Genomic DNA, 16,752 nt, shown 5'->3' with positions numbered 1-16,752 from the left:
AGAAGTAAACAATTAAACATTCGAGTAAGACAGTCATCACCAGCAGTGTTATGAAAGATTCTGGGCTGCAGATAAATATCAATAATATGGAAAGCAAGGTGCCCAGGATTTAGCTTCCTTGTGGTATCTATAGCAGAACACTGAGTAAAAGCAAAGACTCCTGGAGAAAAGCATCCTGTCCATTCAAAACACTATAGTTATTTCTCATTTGTAGGAATGTAAGATAATAGACAAAATCACACTTATAAAGTTTACAATAGATAAAATATCTATAGTGATCTGACCTTGAAGTTTGGTTTTGACTACTGAAAAGTACAGTTTAATATAGATGAATAGTTTTCTTATTGCTAAGAACAGTGATTTTTACAATGTCAGGTCATGTGATAAACTGAATAGTAACAGTGGCTACACTTAGCAAACCCTTAGAAATGGCAGGCATTTTCTTTAACCAAATGCTTAAGTCAAAATAATTCAGTATGGGCTTATAAGAATGCTTGGTATTTCAAGAAGAATTGAAATCCACTGAGAAAATTAAATTGAAAATACATTTTCCCTCTCTGCTGCTATTCCTCTGGGGATAAAATGCATTTGAGAAATGTGTTTTGGGTAATATGAGGAGCATCTAGCATAGTATTCTCCAAGGACCCTTGGGAGGAGGGGTTGGCAAACTTATTCTGCAAATGTCTAGATAGTTCACTCCATTTACCTCCATGGCAGCTGTTCATCTCTACTGGTGAAAAAACAGAAAAAAAAACCCCAAACAAACAAACAAACACCCACAGTAGCTATCAGCACCATACAACCAGGCTGTTTCCTTGCCAAAAATATATTTTTTAAAAAATACATAAACAATAAGTGCTTAAAATGTGTTGAGTTTTGTTTAAAAGAAGAAAATAAACTGATATGCAAATTATTGTCCATGAAGAGACCCATGATTTGAGTGGGGATTCTGGCTAGCACTTTTTATTTGGAGAACCTCGTATGTTGCCTAGCACACCACGTAGCTAGGCAACGTCTCATCTACTTTTCTGTAACATTTACTTGCAGTCAGGTTATAAATGAGAAAATTAAATTTTATAATTTAATTTCTAAGATACTTAAACATACTGACTTAGGAAATAAAAGTTAGGTCATCACTCAGAATTGGAAGATTAACCAAGTTATAAGAAGATATTTTCAGATGGCTAAAGGTCAGCAAGTTGGGGGTGAGTTCAAGAAAGTGGCCAACCCATAAGCATAAACTCAAACAATGGCAAGTGTAGGTCATGGTGGGGCTTAAATTGAGGCAGTGATCTTTTCATTTTAACTAGGGGTTGTTGGGTAAGGGAGTCTGCAGGGCACAGAAGCCAGGAGAGGAAAGCCACCCTATGTCATTTGGCTACTTAGTTCAGTGAGCAGGATGGAATCATTAAGACTTTTTGTTGTTATTGTTTGTTCTGCTGCATTTATGTTTATTTTCTTTCTTAAGAACAGATGAATAGCTCAGAAACACTAACCAATCAATACAAAATTCTGCCGGGCAGTGGTGGCGCACGCCTGTAATCCCAGCACTCGGGAGGCAGAGGCAGGAGGATTTCTGAGTTCGTGGCTAGCCTGGTCTACAGAGTGAGTTCCAGGACAGCCAGGACTACACAGAGAAACCCTGTCTCGAAAAACCAAAAAAAAAAAAAATCAATACAAAATTCATAGCTTAAGAAACATGAAGATTATAATGTATGGTGACAGGTTTAGAGTTGGACAGTAGATTTGACTTTAAAATAAGCAGATTCAACTCCTGACTCTATAGCTTATTAACCCATTGTTATGATATAATACTTTCCAGAGTTCATATGCTAGAGATTTCATCCCCAACCCCACAATGTTGAGAGGTAGGAGGACTTTTAAGAATAGGTTCAGTCACAAGGACTCTGTGACCCTTGACCTTACCTCAAGTGATAACCAATCCCCCATTTCTTCTTCAGAAACAAGGAAGAGCCTGCACACTTCAACTTCCCCTTGGAGATGAACACTTTCCTATCTGAAGAGGAAGAGGCAGAGAAGAAAGCCTGTGTAGAAGTGGGCCTTTTGTTTTTGAGAAAAGACAGACAATTGTTTATATGCTCTAAAATTCAATCCAGAAGCATTTCTTGTTCCAGATGGGAATTAATGAAGATTCTGTAAAGCATATCCTTTAAATTCTCCTTAGACTTATCTCTCATTGTCTAACTCATCAAGGAGACTAAACCACGTGGATTCATATTACACATTTTAATAGATCAAGCAATAAAAGCATTTGAACATTTCAAGTTGATTTAACTCAAATCTGTGCAAAAGAGTTAAGCTTTTAGAATGCAGATTTCATTCACAGGGAGTTTCTTGGCAGTTCATGCCACTACACAACTTTTAATGACATAACATTTACAAGGTATTTTTGAAATGGAGCTGGAGAGCTAGGCCAGTCATTTGAAGTGCTTGCTGTGCAAACTCAGGACCCGTGGACCTCAGAACCCATGAGAAAGCTGAGTTTGGCAGTTTGCAGGTAGAGGTAGAGACAGACAGATCCCTGAGGCTTACTAACCAGCCATTCTAACTCACAGACAGATCCTGTTTCATAAAACAAGGTAAAGAGTTCTTGAGGAACAATGCCCAGGGTTTCCTCTGGGAAGCACATGCACATACACACGTGTACCTACATGCAGATGAACACACACATACCCATACATGCACGCACACACATAACCCAGTAAAATAATTGTTTATATGTTTGTGTTAAATACACATCATCACCACATGTTTATACGTAGGTTAAAATATAGCTGTTCAGAACACTGGTCTGTAGTTCTCTGAATGACCTCATCATGATGCTTAAGTGTACAGAACACTGGTCTGTAGGTCCCTGAATGACCTCATCATGATGCTTAAGGAAGCCAGCAATTACCAGCCAGGATGTCAGCCTCATCCATGAACTGTGTGCTGAAGAGGACCACACGGTCTGCTTTGCGCTCTTTCAGGAGACTCCACACCCGGTGCCTTGAAAAGGGATCCAGCCCAGCAGTGGGCTCATCCAGTAGGAAAATCTAGAGGAGGGAAGTGACAAGGTTTTCCTTTAAAGAGACAAGCTCTCCCAGGGAGCAGCAAAGACTATCTATGTTTAAAGGGATATTGGGTAAGGTTTTCTCTCATGCTGTATATTTTAAATATTTCTGCAATGCAGATCCTTTGCAAAGCACTTTTTGAATTCTTACTGAAAATTACCAATAAAATCCCAGAAAATTACCTTACTTACCTGAGAATCTCCTAAAATGGCGATTCCGAAAGTTAGCTTTCTCTTCTGTCCGCCACTTAGGTTTTGAGCAAGGATATCTTGAATATTTTTTATATCCAATTCCAGCAAAACCCTTTGCACCTGAAAAAAAAATACAAGAGTTGAAACATACACAAATATTATCTCTTTCTTATTTCCTTCCTTGTAAGTACAAAGCTGTTCTTTGAGATGGGTAAAAGCATAGGCTCAGGGGTCAAAGGTTCTGGGTTTGAATGACACCTCATGTTCACCTACATCATAAGCCTGGTCAAGGCACCTGCTTTCCTGAGCCTGAGTCTCCTTATGTGTAAGGCTGAGAGAACAATGACATTTGTCTCCTAGGGTTGCTCCAAGGAATAAGTGATCTTTTGCATTCAACGTTAAACAAATGCATCTTATACATTATGTTTAAATATCCCTGTTTAAATAGGTTTTTCCATCTAACACTACACACTGATTAACACAAAGAAATTGAAAGAAAGAAAGCACCTTGACGCAAATGGGTCTTAACATTCACACTTGGACCAAAAGGTGGTCCTACATGTACATATGTACCTGTTTCTCCACGTCTTGAGGTGGGATTCCTCTTATTTTGGCAAAAAGCCTGAGGTTTTCTCTCACAGTAAGGAAGTCAAATTGAACATTGGATTGTGGACAAACTCCAGCAATCCTGAAGACTTTTTCTAGGTCAGCCATTTCTGATAATTTATTACTATAGATGGTGACGGAACCTGTCATGAGAATCAAGTATTAATATCAGGACAGTGAGTTAATAAAAATATTTATAAACAAAAACTCCCAATATATTCATTCGGGTTTAGATATATGGCTTTATTTTCAAGGTTTATTTAACTTAACTTTCATTTTTTTTTTTTTTTTTTTTTTTTGGTGAGCGTGTGTGTGTTTATATGTGTAGATGCATGTATGTGTATGAATGCGTGTGCATATGTGTATAGAGGTCAGAGGTTATTCTTTACAAAACTCTCATGAAATCTGAAGCTCATGGACTCATGTAGACCGGCTGGCCAGGGGGCCCCAGTGAGCTTCCTGTCTCTGTCGCCCAGTATTGGGATTAAAGGTAGGGGCTGTTGTGCTTTCTTGACTTCTTCTGTTTTAAAGACTTGATTTTTATTTTTACATGTTTGCTTGCCTGTTTATATACATACACCACATGTGAGCCTGTTACACACCAGAAGAAGGTGTCAGATCACTGGAGGTACAAATGCTTGTAAGCTACCATGTGACTGATGGGAATTGAACCCAGGTCCTCTGCAAGAACAAGTTCTCTTAACAGCTGAGTCATCTCTCCAGGCTCAAAGGCCTCACTGTTTTATGTGGGTGTGGGGATGAAAGCCAGGTCCACATGCTTACACAGCAAGGGCTTTATCAGTTGAGATATCTCCTCAACCACTCAACATTTGTTGTTGTTGTTGTAAGGTACTTTGAAAACAAAAAGCTTCCATCCGCAGTTTCCCTGTGAGGATGCAGTATAGATATGATTCCCCTGCCCCCACATTTTGGCTTGGCTATGTGTCTGCCGAGACCTTGGTTAGTGTGACAGGAGCCAACGCTGAGGAAGAATTCTGTCTTTGGTTTAGTTTTTTTCTGCTCATTTCATGAAGTTGGTGGGTGAAGAATATCAGGTTAGCCACTTAGGTGAGGAATGTCCCTTTGGGAACAAAGACTGTCCTAACTGAAGTCTTAAACATGTGGGAAAGGCCATGTTCAGCCACCTATCCCCACTCAGTTTTGCACGGAGCAATCACAGAATCCTCAGAAACGATAAAACATTTCTATTTACGCCATTATTTTGGGAGTGTTTGTCATGCAGCAGAAGCTAACAGAGACAAGTTAGAATGCCACATGGTAATTAAGGACCAAGAAAGTGAAACTTTCATACATAACAATAGTATATACTTTTATAGAACAATACTATAAATAAACTTTATTTCCACTGATACTTGTGCTTGTTAATAAGCTGAAGGGTTCTATATTGGTGACTGACTTATTTACCAACTTGAATCCTTACCTTTAGTAGGAACAGATAATCCACTAAGAATATTTAACAGTGTTGATTTTCCAGCTCCACTGTGCCCAAGTATTGCTGTGATTTGGCCTTCATATATGTCCAGCGTCAGGTCTGAAAGGGAAAACGGAAAGACAGATGGATGATATAAGGAGGTAGGAAAAAGAAAATAACTAAAACGACACAATTCTACTACGAAGCCAACTGGATTATCTTATCTCCTTGAATAAATGTTTTTTTTTTTTTTTCAAAATATTCTTTGTGAAAATGTAATTTGGTATTTTGTTGTTGTTGTTGTTGTTGTTGTTGTTGTTGTTGTTGTTTTCGAGACAAGGTTTCTCTGTATAGCCCTGGATGTCCTGGAACTCACTCTGTAGACCAGGCTGGCCTCGAACTCAGAAATCCGCCTGCCCCTGCCTCACAAGTGCTGGGATTAAAGGCGTGCACCACCAATGCCTGGCATAATTTGGTATTTTAAATGACTGAAATTTGTTACAGCCATAGGTTCATTGACATTGCCCTGTGTATGCAAAATATTTGTTATCATATAATAGAAGAATAGATTAATAATGAAATATTACATGGCCATAAGTCCCTTAAGGTAAGCATCCTTTAAAAAAAAAATTCAAGTATTTATTTATTTAAAAAAGGAAAACACATAGGACTTTGAATTACAAGAGAAAACTTTGACCTTGTAGATTGAAGACCCAAAATCTACTTAGGTTAACACAGTATCACACAGTATAGGTTTTAAATACATTGTATTTCAACACAATTATTCTAACTTTTATAAAAGTTTTATAAAATAGAACTAAAGTATTGAAAGGCAAAGCTTATCATGTAACTTAAATGACATTTCAAATTAAAAACTATCACTATATTATTATTATTATTATTATTATTATTATTATTATTATTATTATTATTTACCTTTCAAGGCTTCTATTTTATTGGGCTTTCCTTTGTATTCTTTTGAAATATTTCTGATTCTGCAAAAGAGAAAAGGTGTGGTTAGGCAACCAGCTTCTTCAATTGGGCTTTCTGGTTTGGTTTATGGGATTGATGGGTCTTATTTTCAGGGTACAGAAAGAGTTGGTACATCACTCTTAGGCAGCTATAATTATGTGGCACAATCTCTACTGCCTTCTCGGCCATTAGCATCTCTGGGGAAATAGTAAACTCTGTGCACATGTTCCACTGCAGATAGTCACATGCCATGTATTGGGATGGGAGGTGACACTAGTGTATAAGAACAAGATCATCTCTATACTGCAAAGCAAGGACCTAGATGGAGAGATGACATGGGCGTACAATGAAAGAGCCACCATGAACTTCTGCATAAGGCTGGACATGTATGTAGTTGTGTTGGATGAAGAGCTCTAAAGATGTGTTTAGAGGTAGAGTAAGGTAGGGAAGCAGTGGATCATGAGGTGGAGACATGGGTTTCACTCTCATGCCCATTTGAGCTCATCACATCTAAACGGCTTACTTTCTGCTCCCTCAGGTTAAGCTTTGGTTTCCCCCAGCTGATATTTCAGAGCGCTCTTGGCCGTGTTGGGCGGAAATAGAGCTTTTCATTCTGTGTGCAGTGCAGTTCTCTGTTCACAGTAAATATTCAACAAGCATAGAAGATTCTGGTGAGATCATAGTGATCATGGCCGGGGAGTTTACACTTACACACTGAGAGCTATTCTAGATCTGGAGTTGCACTCGCTTTATTATCCATGGGGAGTGGAATTCGAAAAGCCGAATCAGATTTCTATTTTCTATCTTGTCATCTACTATCTATCAAACAAGTCAGAGTTCATTCACATTGAATGATTTGTTTCCCTGTTTCTATTTTGAGCATATTATGTTGCCAGCTCACTGTTTTCACACTTGCTGGTGGTGCTGAAGAGATGTAAGAGAAAAAAAAAAACAAAGAAATTTTGTGGAGACATTGTAGGAGGAGCTAAGGTGGGAGGAATAAGGAGAGGAAGAGGAGGAGTTAGGGGAGGATAAGGAAGAGGAGGAGCGAGAGAGAGAGAGAGAGAGAGAGAGAGAGAGAGAGAGAGAGAGAGAGAAAGAGAGAGAGAGAGATAGGAGCTTAGTGAAGCCCTGTCTCAAGAATTAAAAAGTAAAAAATGGGTGGGGGATTATCTCAGTGACATAGTGGTGTCTAACATGTGCAAAGCCAGAGGCTTGGTCTCCAGTATTGAGAGAAAGGAGGGAAGGAGAGAGAGGAGGGGAGAGGGAGGGAGACAGAGACAGAAAGGATCTGTTGAATAAATTTTTCTTTATCTTTCCAGTGCAAGTTAATGTAGATAACTGGGTAGAGACACCCCCGACTCTCTAGAGATCCTAAAGAGTTCTTTGTTTGCTTTCAATGCCAAAATTTAAGCTTCCTTTGCCTTGGCTGTGTCTCTGTTCTCATCCTTATTACCTGATAGACTCTTTCCCGTGGAATTCTGGAGACACTGGTTCAAACGAGCCATCTGATGAAGGGTCAGAATCTATTCCATCTTCAAGAATCACATGAGCAGGCTTTTGTGGTCGTAGCCAAAATGAGGATTTCAGGAAAAACAGGGGAGAGTGCTGATGTCCATATTCATCTATAGACCCAAAAGATATTGAGTAAATATTAAGTCAGCCATCACTTATCCCACCCCCATCACACCTCCATCCGTGCCACCCTTTGCTGCCAATCCTGAACACATATATGGTCCACATGAAGCAACTCTGTAGCTTTATCAGGAAAAATCTCACCTAGATCTCTCCGTTGTAATACACACCAGTACATCCAAGTATTTCTAAAAGGAGGAAGTTCATAAATCTGACAGTTAGGCTCCAAATGGTCTTAATTTGGGGATTAAAAAGGTAAGATCCACAAGACCTTCTGGATTCTGATTTTTAAGTCTGATTGTCATATTCCGCAAAGACCTCAAGAAGCAATGGCTGGCTAGATGAGAAGATGTGATAAGACTTAAGGAAAATGAATGGTGTGTTTGTAGTAAAGGAGGAGTTTTGCAGGCTGTTCTGAGAATGTGTTCATCACAAGCCTCTTGGTGGAAATTAACCCATTTGAGTGTCATCATCACTTCCGTTTTCCCAGCTTTGGAAGTGCTCTGAGGAGGGGACATGGTTCGCTAATATTCTGCAACTGACCTGTGCTGTAAGGATGGCATATTTTAGAGCTCAGGTACACTCCTCACATGGGCTGGGCTTCATTCACACACTAAGCACTGAGGTCTCTGTGGAACTGGCAGTTTGATGTTTTCAATCTGTATCTGTTTCCCACACTGACTACTGGGGGATTTCTGCATTTCACAGGACTAGCTTTTCTTTCTGTTATTCATATTTACTTTCTTTTAAAAAGTGTGAACGAAGTCATTTCTAGTCTTATATTTTAGCTTAGTGAAAGAGTGGTAGGCAAAAGTCATAGAATTGGATGATTTGGGATTAAAGAAAATTTTTTGTTATGTTAATCAATCAAAGGTGGTTTTAAAGCAGGAAAAACTAAACATGTGAATAATGTCTTTATGGCTAGAAAAAATGTTGAGGAAAAAATAACAACAGCCCTTTGAAAGCATGAAAGTACTTAACATAACTTCTCTAGCATGTACACAGCTTTACCACTGAGCTCTACCGAGCCTCTGCAGTCCTTTGGCTTTTTCTTTTGAGATAGGATCTTACTAAGTTTCAGGTGGTCTTGAATTCACTCTGTGATTCAGGCTGCCGTCTGTTCTGAAAATCTGGGATTGCAAGCCTGAACTACTCAGTCCTGATAATAATATTTTTGTGTTGTGATACTCTGGGAAGATTGTTAAAACTACAGGTAGCTAGATCCCTTCACTGAGAAATTGCATCTCCATCTCTCTGGCATGAACTGTCCTTCTTCCTTCTGTACATTTCCCTGCATGATTCTGATGACCAGCTAGGATGCAGAATTGCTAAGCTAGCTAGCCACACAAAAGTAGCTATAAATATCCATCATAAGCAGACCCACTTAGAAATGAGCTTTCCAAAGCAATTCTTACAACGGAATAAGACAAGGCATGGAGCCAATGGCTCAGTGGTACAGCATTTGCTTAGTATGTGTGAATTACTGACTTGATTCCCCAACACAACAAATTAATAAACAAATGAACATCAGCAAAGAAACAAGCCATAACTTATAGAAAGTGAAATAAAGGTCAGTGACTCAATATGCAAAATGTAGGTTTTAAGTCTGAACAACCAAGGGCAAAGAACACGGAAGAACTGAGTTGGCCAATGGTAATGAGTTGACCCATCTTCTTCATGTTGATGCCAGAGCGGTTCTTGAGGTGTGAATACTGAATACGTTAGGAAATCTGATTGGGGAAATACAATTATTACAATGGTAGTCTATTTTGATCACATCTGTACTCACTTGGCAGAACTTTTTCAAAGTACATCATCAGGGCCAGATATAAAAAGGCATCAATTGCCAGCATGAAATCGGTTGCTATAATCAGATTTGAGCCACCATCTGGATCAGGGGGTACATTAGAATTTAAATCATGGTCCACGCGCAAGAGCTGAAAGTTTTTAAAAATAAAGAGAAATTCAAGTTAAAATTCAAGCTCAGTTTAACAGTAATAAAATAGTCATCGGGTACTTTGCTCTGTGAACATAGAAGAGATGTATATTATAGATCCCAAACCTCTTTGGTAGTATAGACCTGTAGGCAACTATAATAGTAAGTGCCATGATATGAAATTGGAGCATTAGGCAAAATTAAGGAGGCATTCAAAGTTGGCATTTGTGCTCAAACTTAGAATTTAAAAAAAAAAAAATCTACTTACTTTTATTTCCTGTGTATGAGTGTTTTGCCTCCAAGTTCTTGTTTGTGATGTGTATACCAGGTATCCCAGCAGGCAGTTGTGAACTACTATATGTAGTCATGATGAACCAAACCCTGGTCCTCTGAAAGAGTGCTCTTACCCATTGAACCATCCCTCCAGCATCCATGCTTTCTTCCTCCCCTCCCTCACATTTTCTAAATGGCTTACTTTGCTGCATCCAACCCCCCTCAAAGCTTTCAAGAGGTCACTTTTGTTAAATCACAGTTCTTATGCTAGGGCTTTAAATCTTAGAGCTTTGCATGTGAAAATGATTGCAGGTTAATAAGCTCAACAGAAGAAAGACACCATCAATAGGTAACAGGTCCTCACCTGGGCCATTCCTAGTGTGAAGGCAAAGGGGCTGAAAAGACTGAAAGTCCATTCCAAAGGTGCAGGGAGGTATCTGTACAGGGCTGTGAAGCCCAGGCTTCCCCAGAAGATGGTGAGAAGGAACACAGTCAGGCCAGTGAGGACAGACTTCCTCACCAAGATACTCATTAGGAAGGCCAAGGCAATCTAGAATGAGAGCAGAGCCAGGTGGCTTAGATTTATCTAACATAATATGGTAATAATAATGAATAATAACAACGATAATGGTAATGGTTGAAGGGATCTAACGTAAGAATACACAAAATCATGTCTTGCAAGCTGTGTTACACAGTACTCAAAAATGTGCCTGTCTGTGGAGTTTTGTGTACAAACATAAGATAGAAAACCTACCATAAATAAAATAATGATCTCTTTGAAACAATGCTTAATTCTTAGGGTAAGAGATGGACAAGGGGAATTTTGAATCAACTCACCATAGACAATCCATAAAGGAGGAAGAGGCTAAAGACCACCATGAAGCTGGTCAGAATAAGAAACTGGACATATTTGATAACAAGTGTCAGGGATAGAGCCATAATGAAGACAAAGCCAGCATAGAGTAGACCCCAGGATAGCCTAGTGTGGAAATAAAATTCTCTTTTAGTCTTTGAAACATGGCAGAAAAGGAGAATGTAGGATTGATTTTAAAAAATAATGTTAAAATTCATCCATTTGTTCATGCATACTTTCATCCTTTAGTACTTCATTCATTCACTCATTCACTCACTCATTCATTAATTTATTCACTCATTCATGTTGCCACTTTTCCTTTAGTAGTTCATTCATTCACTCATTCACTCATTCATTCATTAATTTATTCACTCATTCATGTTGCCACTTTTCAGGTACTGAGTGCTTTAGGATATGCAGCTATAAGGTATAATAAGTTCTGGGCTGAATTTATTGGGGACTACAGATATTCTTTTTCCCACTAAGCATTCTCCCAAGTTCAATAATTCTATTTCTCTTGTCTCAAAAATGATCAGCGTGCCTTTTCTCATCAATTACATCTTTGTGGTAAATATTCTATGAGATGTATAGCAAAATAATAATAATAGTTAAAGACAAATTTAAAACATAGCTGCAAAACTGACAAAACAATTCTCATGCACATACCAGTTGCTATGTGTAAGGGAATGTTTTAAGAACATGGCAAATATTAAATGACAAGAGTCCCATTCCAAGACTATGGAGAAATTCCATTTTAGTATTTTCTTGTCTTACTGATGGAGAATTTGGCAAATGCAGATGTTAAATAGTTATGATTCGTGTCCAGATGTTTGGCTCTGGTGTCTCTAGATTTCACGGCTTTGCTACATTTCCTATCAATACCAATTCAATTGGGCAGTCAAAATGTAATCATCATATTAATCATAACCATAGGAGGGATTGGACATACAAATACACAAAATTTTAGGATCGTAGAACTAGCAGGAACTTTTTGTGATTGATTCCAACATAGTTGGCTTTGTATCCATTTTACCTCCTTCTCTATAAATGCCACCTCCATGCCTCTGCCTTTCCTAGATGCTTGTCTATTCTTGAAATGATTCAGTATATAAAGATCAAACTGCCTATGCCATGCCCATAATCCCAATCTACCAACCCATCCCCTCAGACTCGCCCATCTCATTCTGCAGTCCTGAAGAATCTCTCTCTCTCTCTCTCTCTCTCTCTCTCTCTCTCTCTCTCTCTCTCTCTCTCTCTTGTTTTTGTTTTGTTTTGTTTTGTTTTGTTTTGTTTTGTTTTGTTTTTCAAGACAGGGTTTCTCTGTATAGCCCTGGCTGCCCTGGAACTCATTCTGTAGAACAGGCTGGCCTCGAACTCAGAAATCCGCCTGCCTCTGCCTCCCAAGTGCTGGGATTAAAGGCATGTGTCACCACCGCCCGGCCTGAAGAATCTCTTAATGCTTGGTGTCTTTCATCCCAGTGACCCTGCTCCAGTAGTAATAGACCTTGGTGTAATGTTTGCCATGCTGATGAAGGGTGTCTTTTCTATGCTTTTCTGCTTGAAGTGAAGGACCTGGGATTTAAGATTGCTGAGTAGTTGTGAAGCAGGGATTGTTGGGTGGCTGTGCACTTTGATGATGGTGTGAGGAAAGTTAAAGATTGGTGTTACAGAGAGTCACAGCCATCCAGCATCAGCATGGCAAACATTACACCAAGGTCTACTTATTCCATGCAGAGAGATAATGCAAAGAGCTAGGTAGTTATTGGTTCTAACAAATATCGGCCAAAATGCCCATTTTCTCAGGGCGTCCCTTTTAGTTGTTTGTCCTGCATTTGACTCACCAGAATGCTGGATCTTGAAGGCCCATCATCATCATCAAGCCCTTCATCCTTTTCCTCTCTCTTGTAACATTGATTGACACATAATAGACGATTGGGGAGAAGGAAATGATGCAGGTGAAAATGAAGAAATCAGTCAGAATCCCTCCTTGACTGACAAAAGGATGGATCTTCATGTATTTCCCCCAAACTGATAGCAGTTCCTCCATCACCGAGTGGTTTGTTGTGGTCTGAAGACATAGTGATATCTGTTAATAAAACTTGCAAGGTCATGAGTGACACACTCAGTTTTAAACCATCCCTCTCCAGGGAATCCCCTACTGACCTGCTACCATCATCTGCTAGAGAAAAACTCTATATTCATGTCCTGCCACTGATCCATTTGGATCCTGTTCAGACACTCTGAGTTTATCTCACAATGATCAGATTTCACCTCCTGTCTGTAACTCCCCAGCTAACATCACTATGGAATAGTTTGAAATGCCTTTTCTAAACTTGTACATTCAATACATCTCTTGTCTCAAGTCTCAAGTTTAACTATTATTCTGACTGGAAATTGTCCCATGGCATTCTGGGATATGGTTTGAATGAGAATGAATCCCATTCACTTGTATGTTTGAATGCTTGGTCCCCAGTTAGTAGGGTTGAAGACACTGATGCTTAGTGGAATGAATTAGATTTTATGGGTTTATTCCTTGCCCTAAAGAAACAGGGGTAAGACAGTGGCACTGAATTACCCAAGGCAAGGTGAGTAGTGATAATAATGGGTTGCAAAGGCAAAGTGATTTATAGAACTATTTGGGAAGGATTAAAGGTGTGGCCTTGCTGGACTCAGAGTGGTCTTTTTGGGAGTCACTGGAGTGTGATTTGAGTTTTCAAAAGCCCATTCCAGGTTCAGTCATATGGTCTCTGTGTGCTGCCTGTGGATTAGAATGGAACTCTCAAAACTACTGCTCCAGCACCAAGCCTGTGTGATCATGGACTGCCATGATGATCCTGAACTAACCCTCTGAAACTATGAGCAAGCCTCCAGGGAAATGCATTTTTAATATAAGAGTTGATTTGGTTATGTTGTCTCTTCATAGCAGCAGAACACTAAGACAGCCCCTATTGTAGCCAGAATCTGCTTTCATGATTTTCTTTTTATATACATGCTTCCTGACAAGGCTGATATCATGCAAGCAGTACTCTCCCTCCAATTTCTGTCTTTGTTATATAGCATACAACAACTTCAGTAACTTTTTCCTTGAATGAATGAATTGATGGAAGAAGGCTAGCCATGCATAATTTCTTCCTCATATCTTTTATGCCTCTGGTGATTTGCCTTGTGAATCAGAGTGCATTCTGCACTCAGCATTCTGCACTCACTTCTATGATGGCACCATTGATGGCAGCTTGAAGAGCCACAAATCCTTCCTCCCAGAACATGGATATCCGACAGTCAACATCGTCAAACAGTCTCTCACAATGAGCTTTGTGGACAAAAGAAACCATAAGCACAAGCCATAGGTTATTTTCACCCTGAGAACAGCAAACAGTGGACTTCACAACAGCCCTCAATCCCAACTGCTCAAAAATCCATGAAAAAAATAATTCTATGTGAGTCAGACAGAGGTCTCCCAGAACCATCTACCTTGAATTATCCCAGCAAACTTTCTTTATTTTTAATACTTTAAAAAATTTTGAGCTTATACAAAATCCCCCTTGCCCTCTCTTTTTCTAAGCCCTTTCATGTATCTCTCTCTGCTTTTGTGTATACACACACACACACATCACAAATATAACTACATATACTATATTATATATAAAAGTAACCTGCTCAGTTTGTATGTACTTCTATGTATGTTTTCAGGACTGACCTCTAGGTATCAGAAAATCAATTAATGTGCTCTTCCCTAGGGAAGACTATTTTTCCTGTTCTGATTTTTCCATTCCTTCGTTGCCTATGTTTCATTGTGTAAGGCAGAGGCCTCCTGAATTGCCTACATCCACATTAGCACGTCTGTCTGTGTCATACTTGTGTAACTCATGTAGGTAAGACTCTGAATGTAGCTTTTCTGACCTTCCTAGGAGATACAGCCTCATGGGAAACTTCCTACTCATCTAACTTTGACAATCTTTATACCTCCTCTCCCACAATGATTCCTCTTTAAAACTTGTTTTTATTTTATTTGGTATGTATGTGTGTTTTGCCTGAGTTTGTCTGTGTACTAACTACAAGTGTGTATTTAATTCTAGCTCCAAGAGATCCAATGACCTTTGAGCAGCCAAACATCACACACACACACACACACACACACACACACACACACACACACAAAATAGAACACAAAATTGGGAGGTGATCAAGGAGAAGTTATAGGAAGGAGTGAGTATCAGAAACATTGTATTGGAAAAATCTTTATAGATACCATCTCATAAATACATATTTACCAGCTAGAATATTCTGTGATGTGTGTATTAGTTGCTTGTGTCTTTGCTGCAATAAAATGCCTGACATAAATGACTGACAAAAAGAGGGGATTATTTTGTCTCACATATTTCTAATGGAGCTTTCCCAGACCAGGTGGGCAAGTTAACGTGGGATTCCAAACCCCAAAGAAGGTAAGCTTGCTTGGTTTCTTTCTTTCTTTCTTTCTTTCTTTCTTTCTTTCTTTCTTTCTTTCTTTCTTTCTTTCTTTCATACCACCAACAATCTGCCTGATCTCTTCTAAGAACTTTTCCCATTTAATCTATAAATATTTTACAGTTATATACTGCAAACAACACATTTGTACTTAAGTGTGCATATACATATACATTTCTTTCTTTCTTTCTTATCCTTTTTACAGTCCAGAATTTCATCCAGAACCCTAGGTAACACAAACAACCTTTCATTCTTCCTCTGATAATAGCTGATTTTGTCTACTGTCTTGTTGACTAATGCAGGCAATCTTGTCTACTCTCTTGATGTTATTCTGCCCCTCCAGAGTCATGTAGGAATATCCACTTTTCTAAAACCCAAGATTTCATTTGTCCTAAGATTGTTTCTGACATCCATATCTCTCGGTTCCTGTGCTAAGCAAAATTGTATAGATAAATCCAGTAATCACATGTTCCTCTGGAGATGGGTGCTGTTTTTATCATGGCATTTTGGAAACTCCTCATGCATGTAGCTTTAAGCATTTGAATGGAAGTTTAGTCTGTGGACATACCACCAACAATCTGCCTGATCTCTTCTAAGAACTTTTCCCATTTAATCTATAAATATTTTACAGTTATATACTGCAAACAACACATTTGTACTTAAGTGTGCATACACATATACATTTGTAAATGCATACACATTTTGTAGTGTATTTCATTTAAATACTATTTAAATACATTTAAATACTATTTGTATTTAAATGAATATACACATATACATTTGCAAATACATATACATCTAAACACATATACATCTAGTCATAGAGAGCAATTGTACATGGAATATATTAACACATGTCAACACGAATAGACAGTTTTAGGGGTTGTCTAATTTGACATAATAACATCCATCCTTATGAATAGGTCAACACCATTGAAATAGAGAGTAGTAAGTCTGTGTATCTGGATAACTACCTTCATGGTCTCCAAATTCCCTCGACGTTGGGATTCTCTGTCCAAATTGGAATTTCAGATGATAGGAGAATGTATCAGAAAAAGTGACTCTTATTATTTCCGCATGACTTTCTGTTAATTCCCTGATGTGTTCTTCATCCAACAGTCCCAAGACTTTTCTACCTGCAGATGAGAGAGTGGAGGACACTGTTGTTAGTGAATGACTGAATGACGGAGAGAGGCAACTTTGAGATGTCAAGTTTGTAATGTTTTACAAAATTTCTTCACGAAAACAATATTGAATCAATTACTGACATTGAATACATTATTCAGTCTAAAAGTCTGGTGATGATATTTCTGAAG

The 16,752-nt window shown here is 38.7% G+C and overlaps 1 protein-coding gene across 4 annotated transcripts in view; it reads right to left on the bottom strand.

Moving 5' to 3' along the window:
* Positions 1-16,752, bottom strand: part of LOC117710758 (ABC-type organic anion transporter ABCA8B) — a 71,037-nt gene that overhangs the window by 33,410 nt on the left and 20,875 nt on the right. For all 4 annotated transcript variants that reach the window (XM_034505937.2, XM_076935542.1, XM_076935543.1 and 1 more), the window contains 13 exons: positions 16,411-16,572; positions 14,179-14,282; positions 12,814-13,040; positions 10,957-11,098; positions 10,484-10,669; positions 9,700-9,847; positions 7,732-7,900; positions 6,240-6,298; positions 5,313-5,423; positions 3,839-4,014; positions 3,266-3,385; positions 2,918-3,056; positions 1,927-2,017 (listed from right to left, as the gene is read on the bottom strand). In XM_034505937.2, the coding sequence (XP_034361828.1) occupies positions 1,927-2,017; positions 2,918-3,056; positions 3,266-3,385; positions 3,839-4,014; positions 5,313-5,423; positions 6,240-6,298; positions 7,732-7,900; positions 9,700-9,847; positions 10,484-10,669; positions 10,957-11,098; positions 12,814-13,040; positions 14,179-14,282; positions 16,411-16,572 (1,834 nt within the window). The remainder of the gene's footprint in view (positions 1-1,926; positions 2,018-2,917; positions 3,057-3,265; positions 3,386-3,838; positions 4,015-5,312; positions 5,424-6,239; positions 6,299-7,731; positions 7,901-9,699; positions 9,848-10,483; positions 10,670-10,956; positions 11,099-12,813; positions 13,041-14,178; positions 14,283-16,410; positions 16,573-16,752) is intronic.

Source organism: Arvicanthis niloticus, chromosome 6 (genome assembly GCF_011762505.2).
Source record: "Arvicanthis niloticus isolate mArvNil1 chromosome 6, mArvNil1.pat.X, whole genome shotgun sequence".
Taxonomy (NCBI): Eukaryota; Metazoa; Chordata; class Mammalia; order Rodentia; family Muridae; genus Arvicanthis; species Arvicanthis niloticus.
This window is presented reverse-complemented; position numbering and strand designations above follow the sequence as displayed.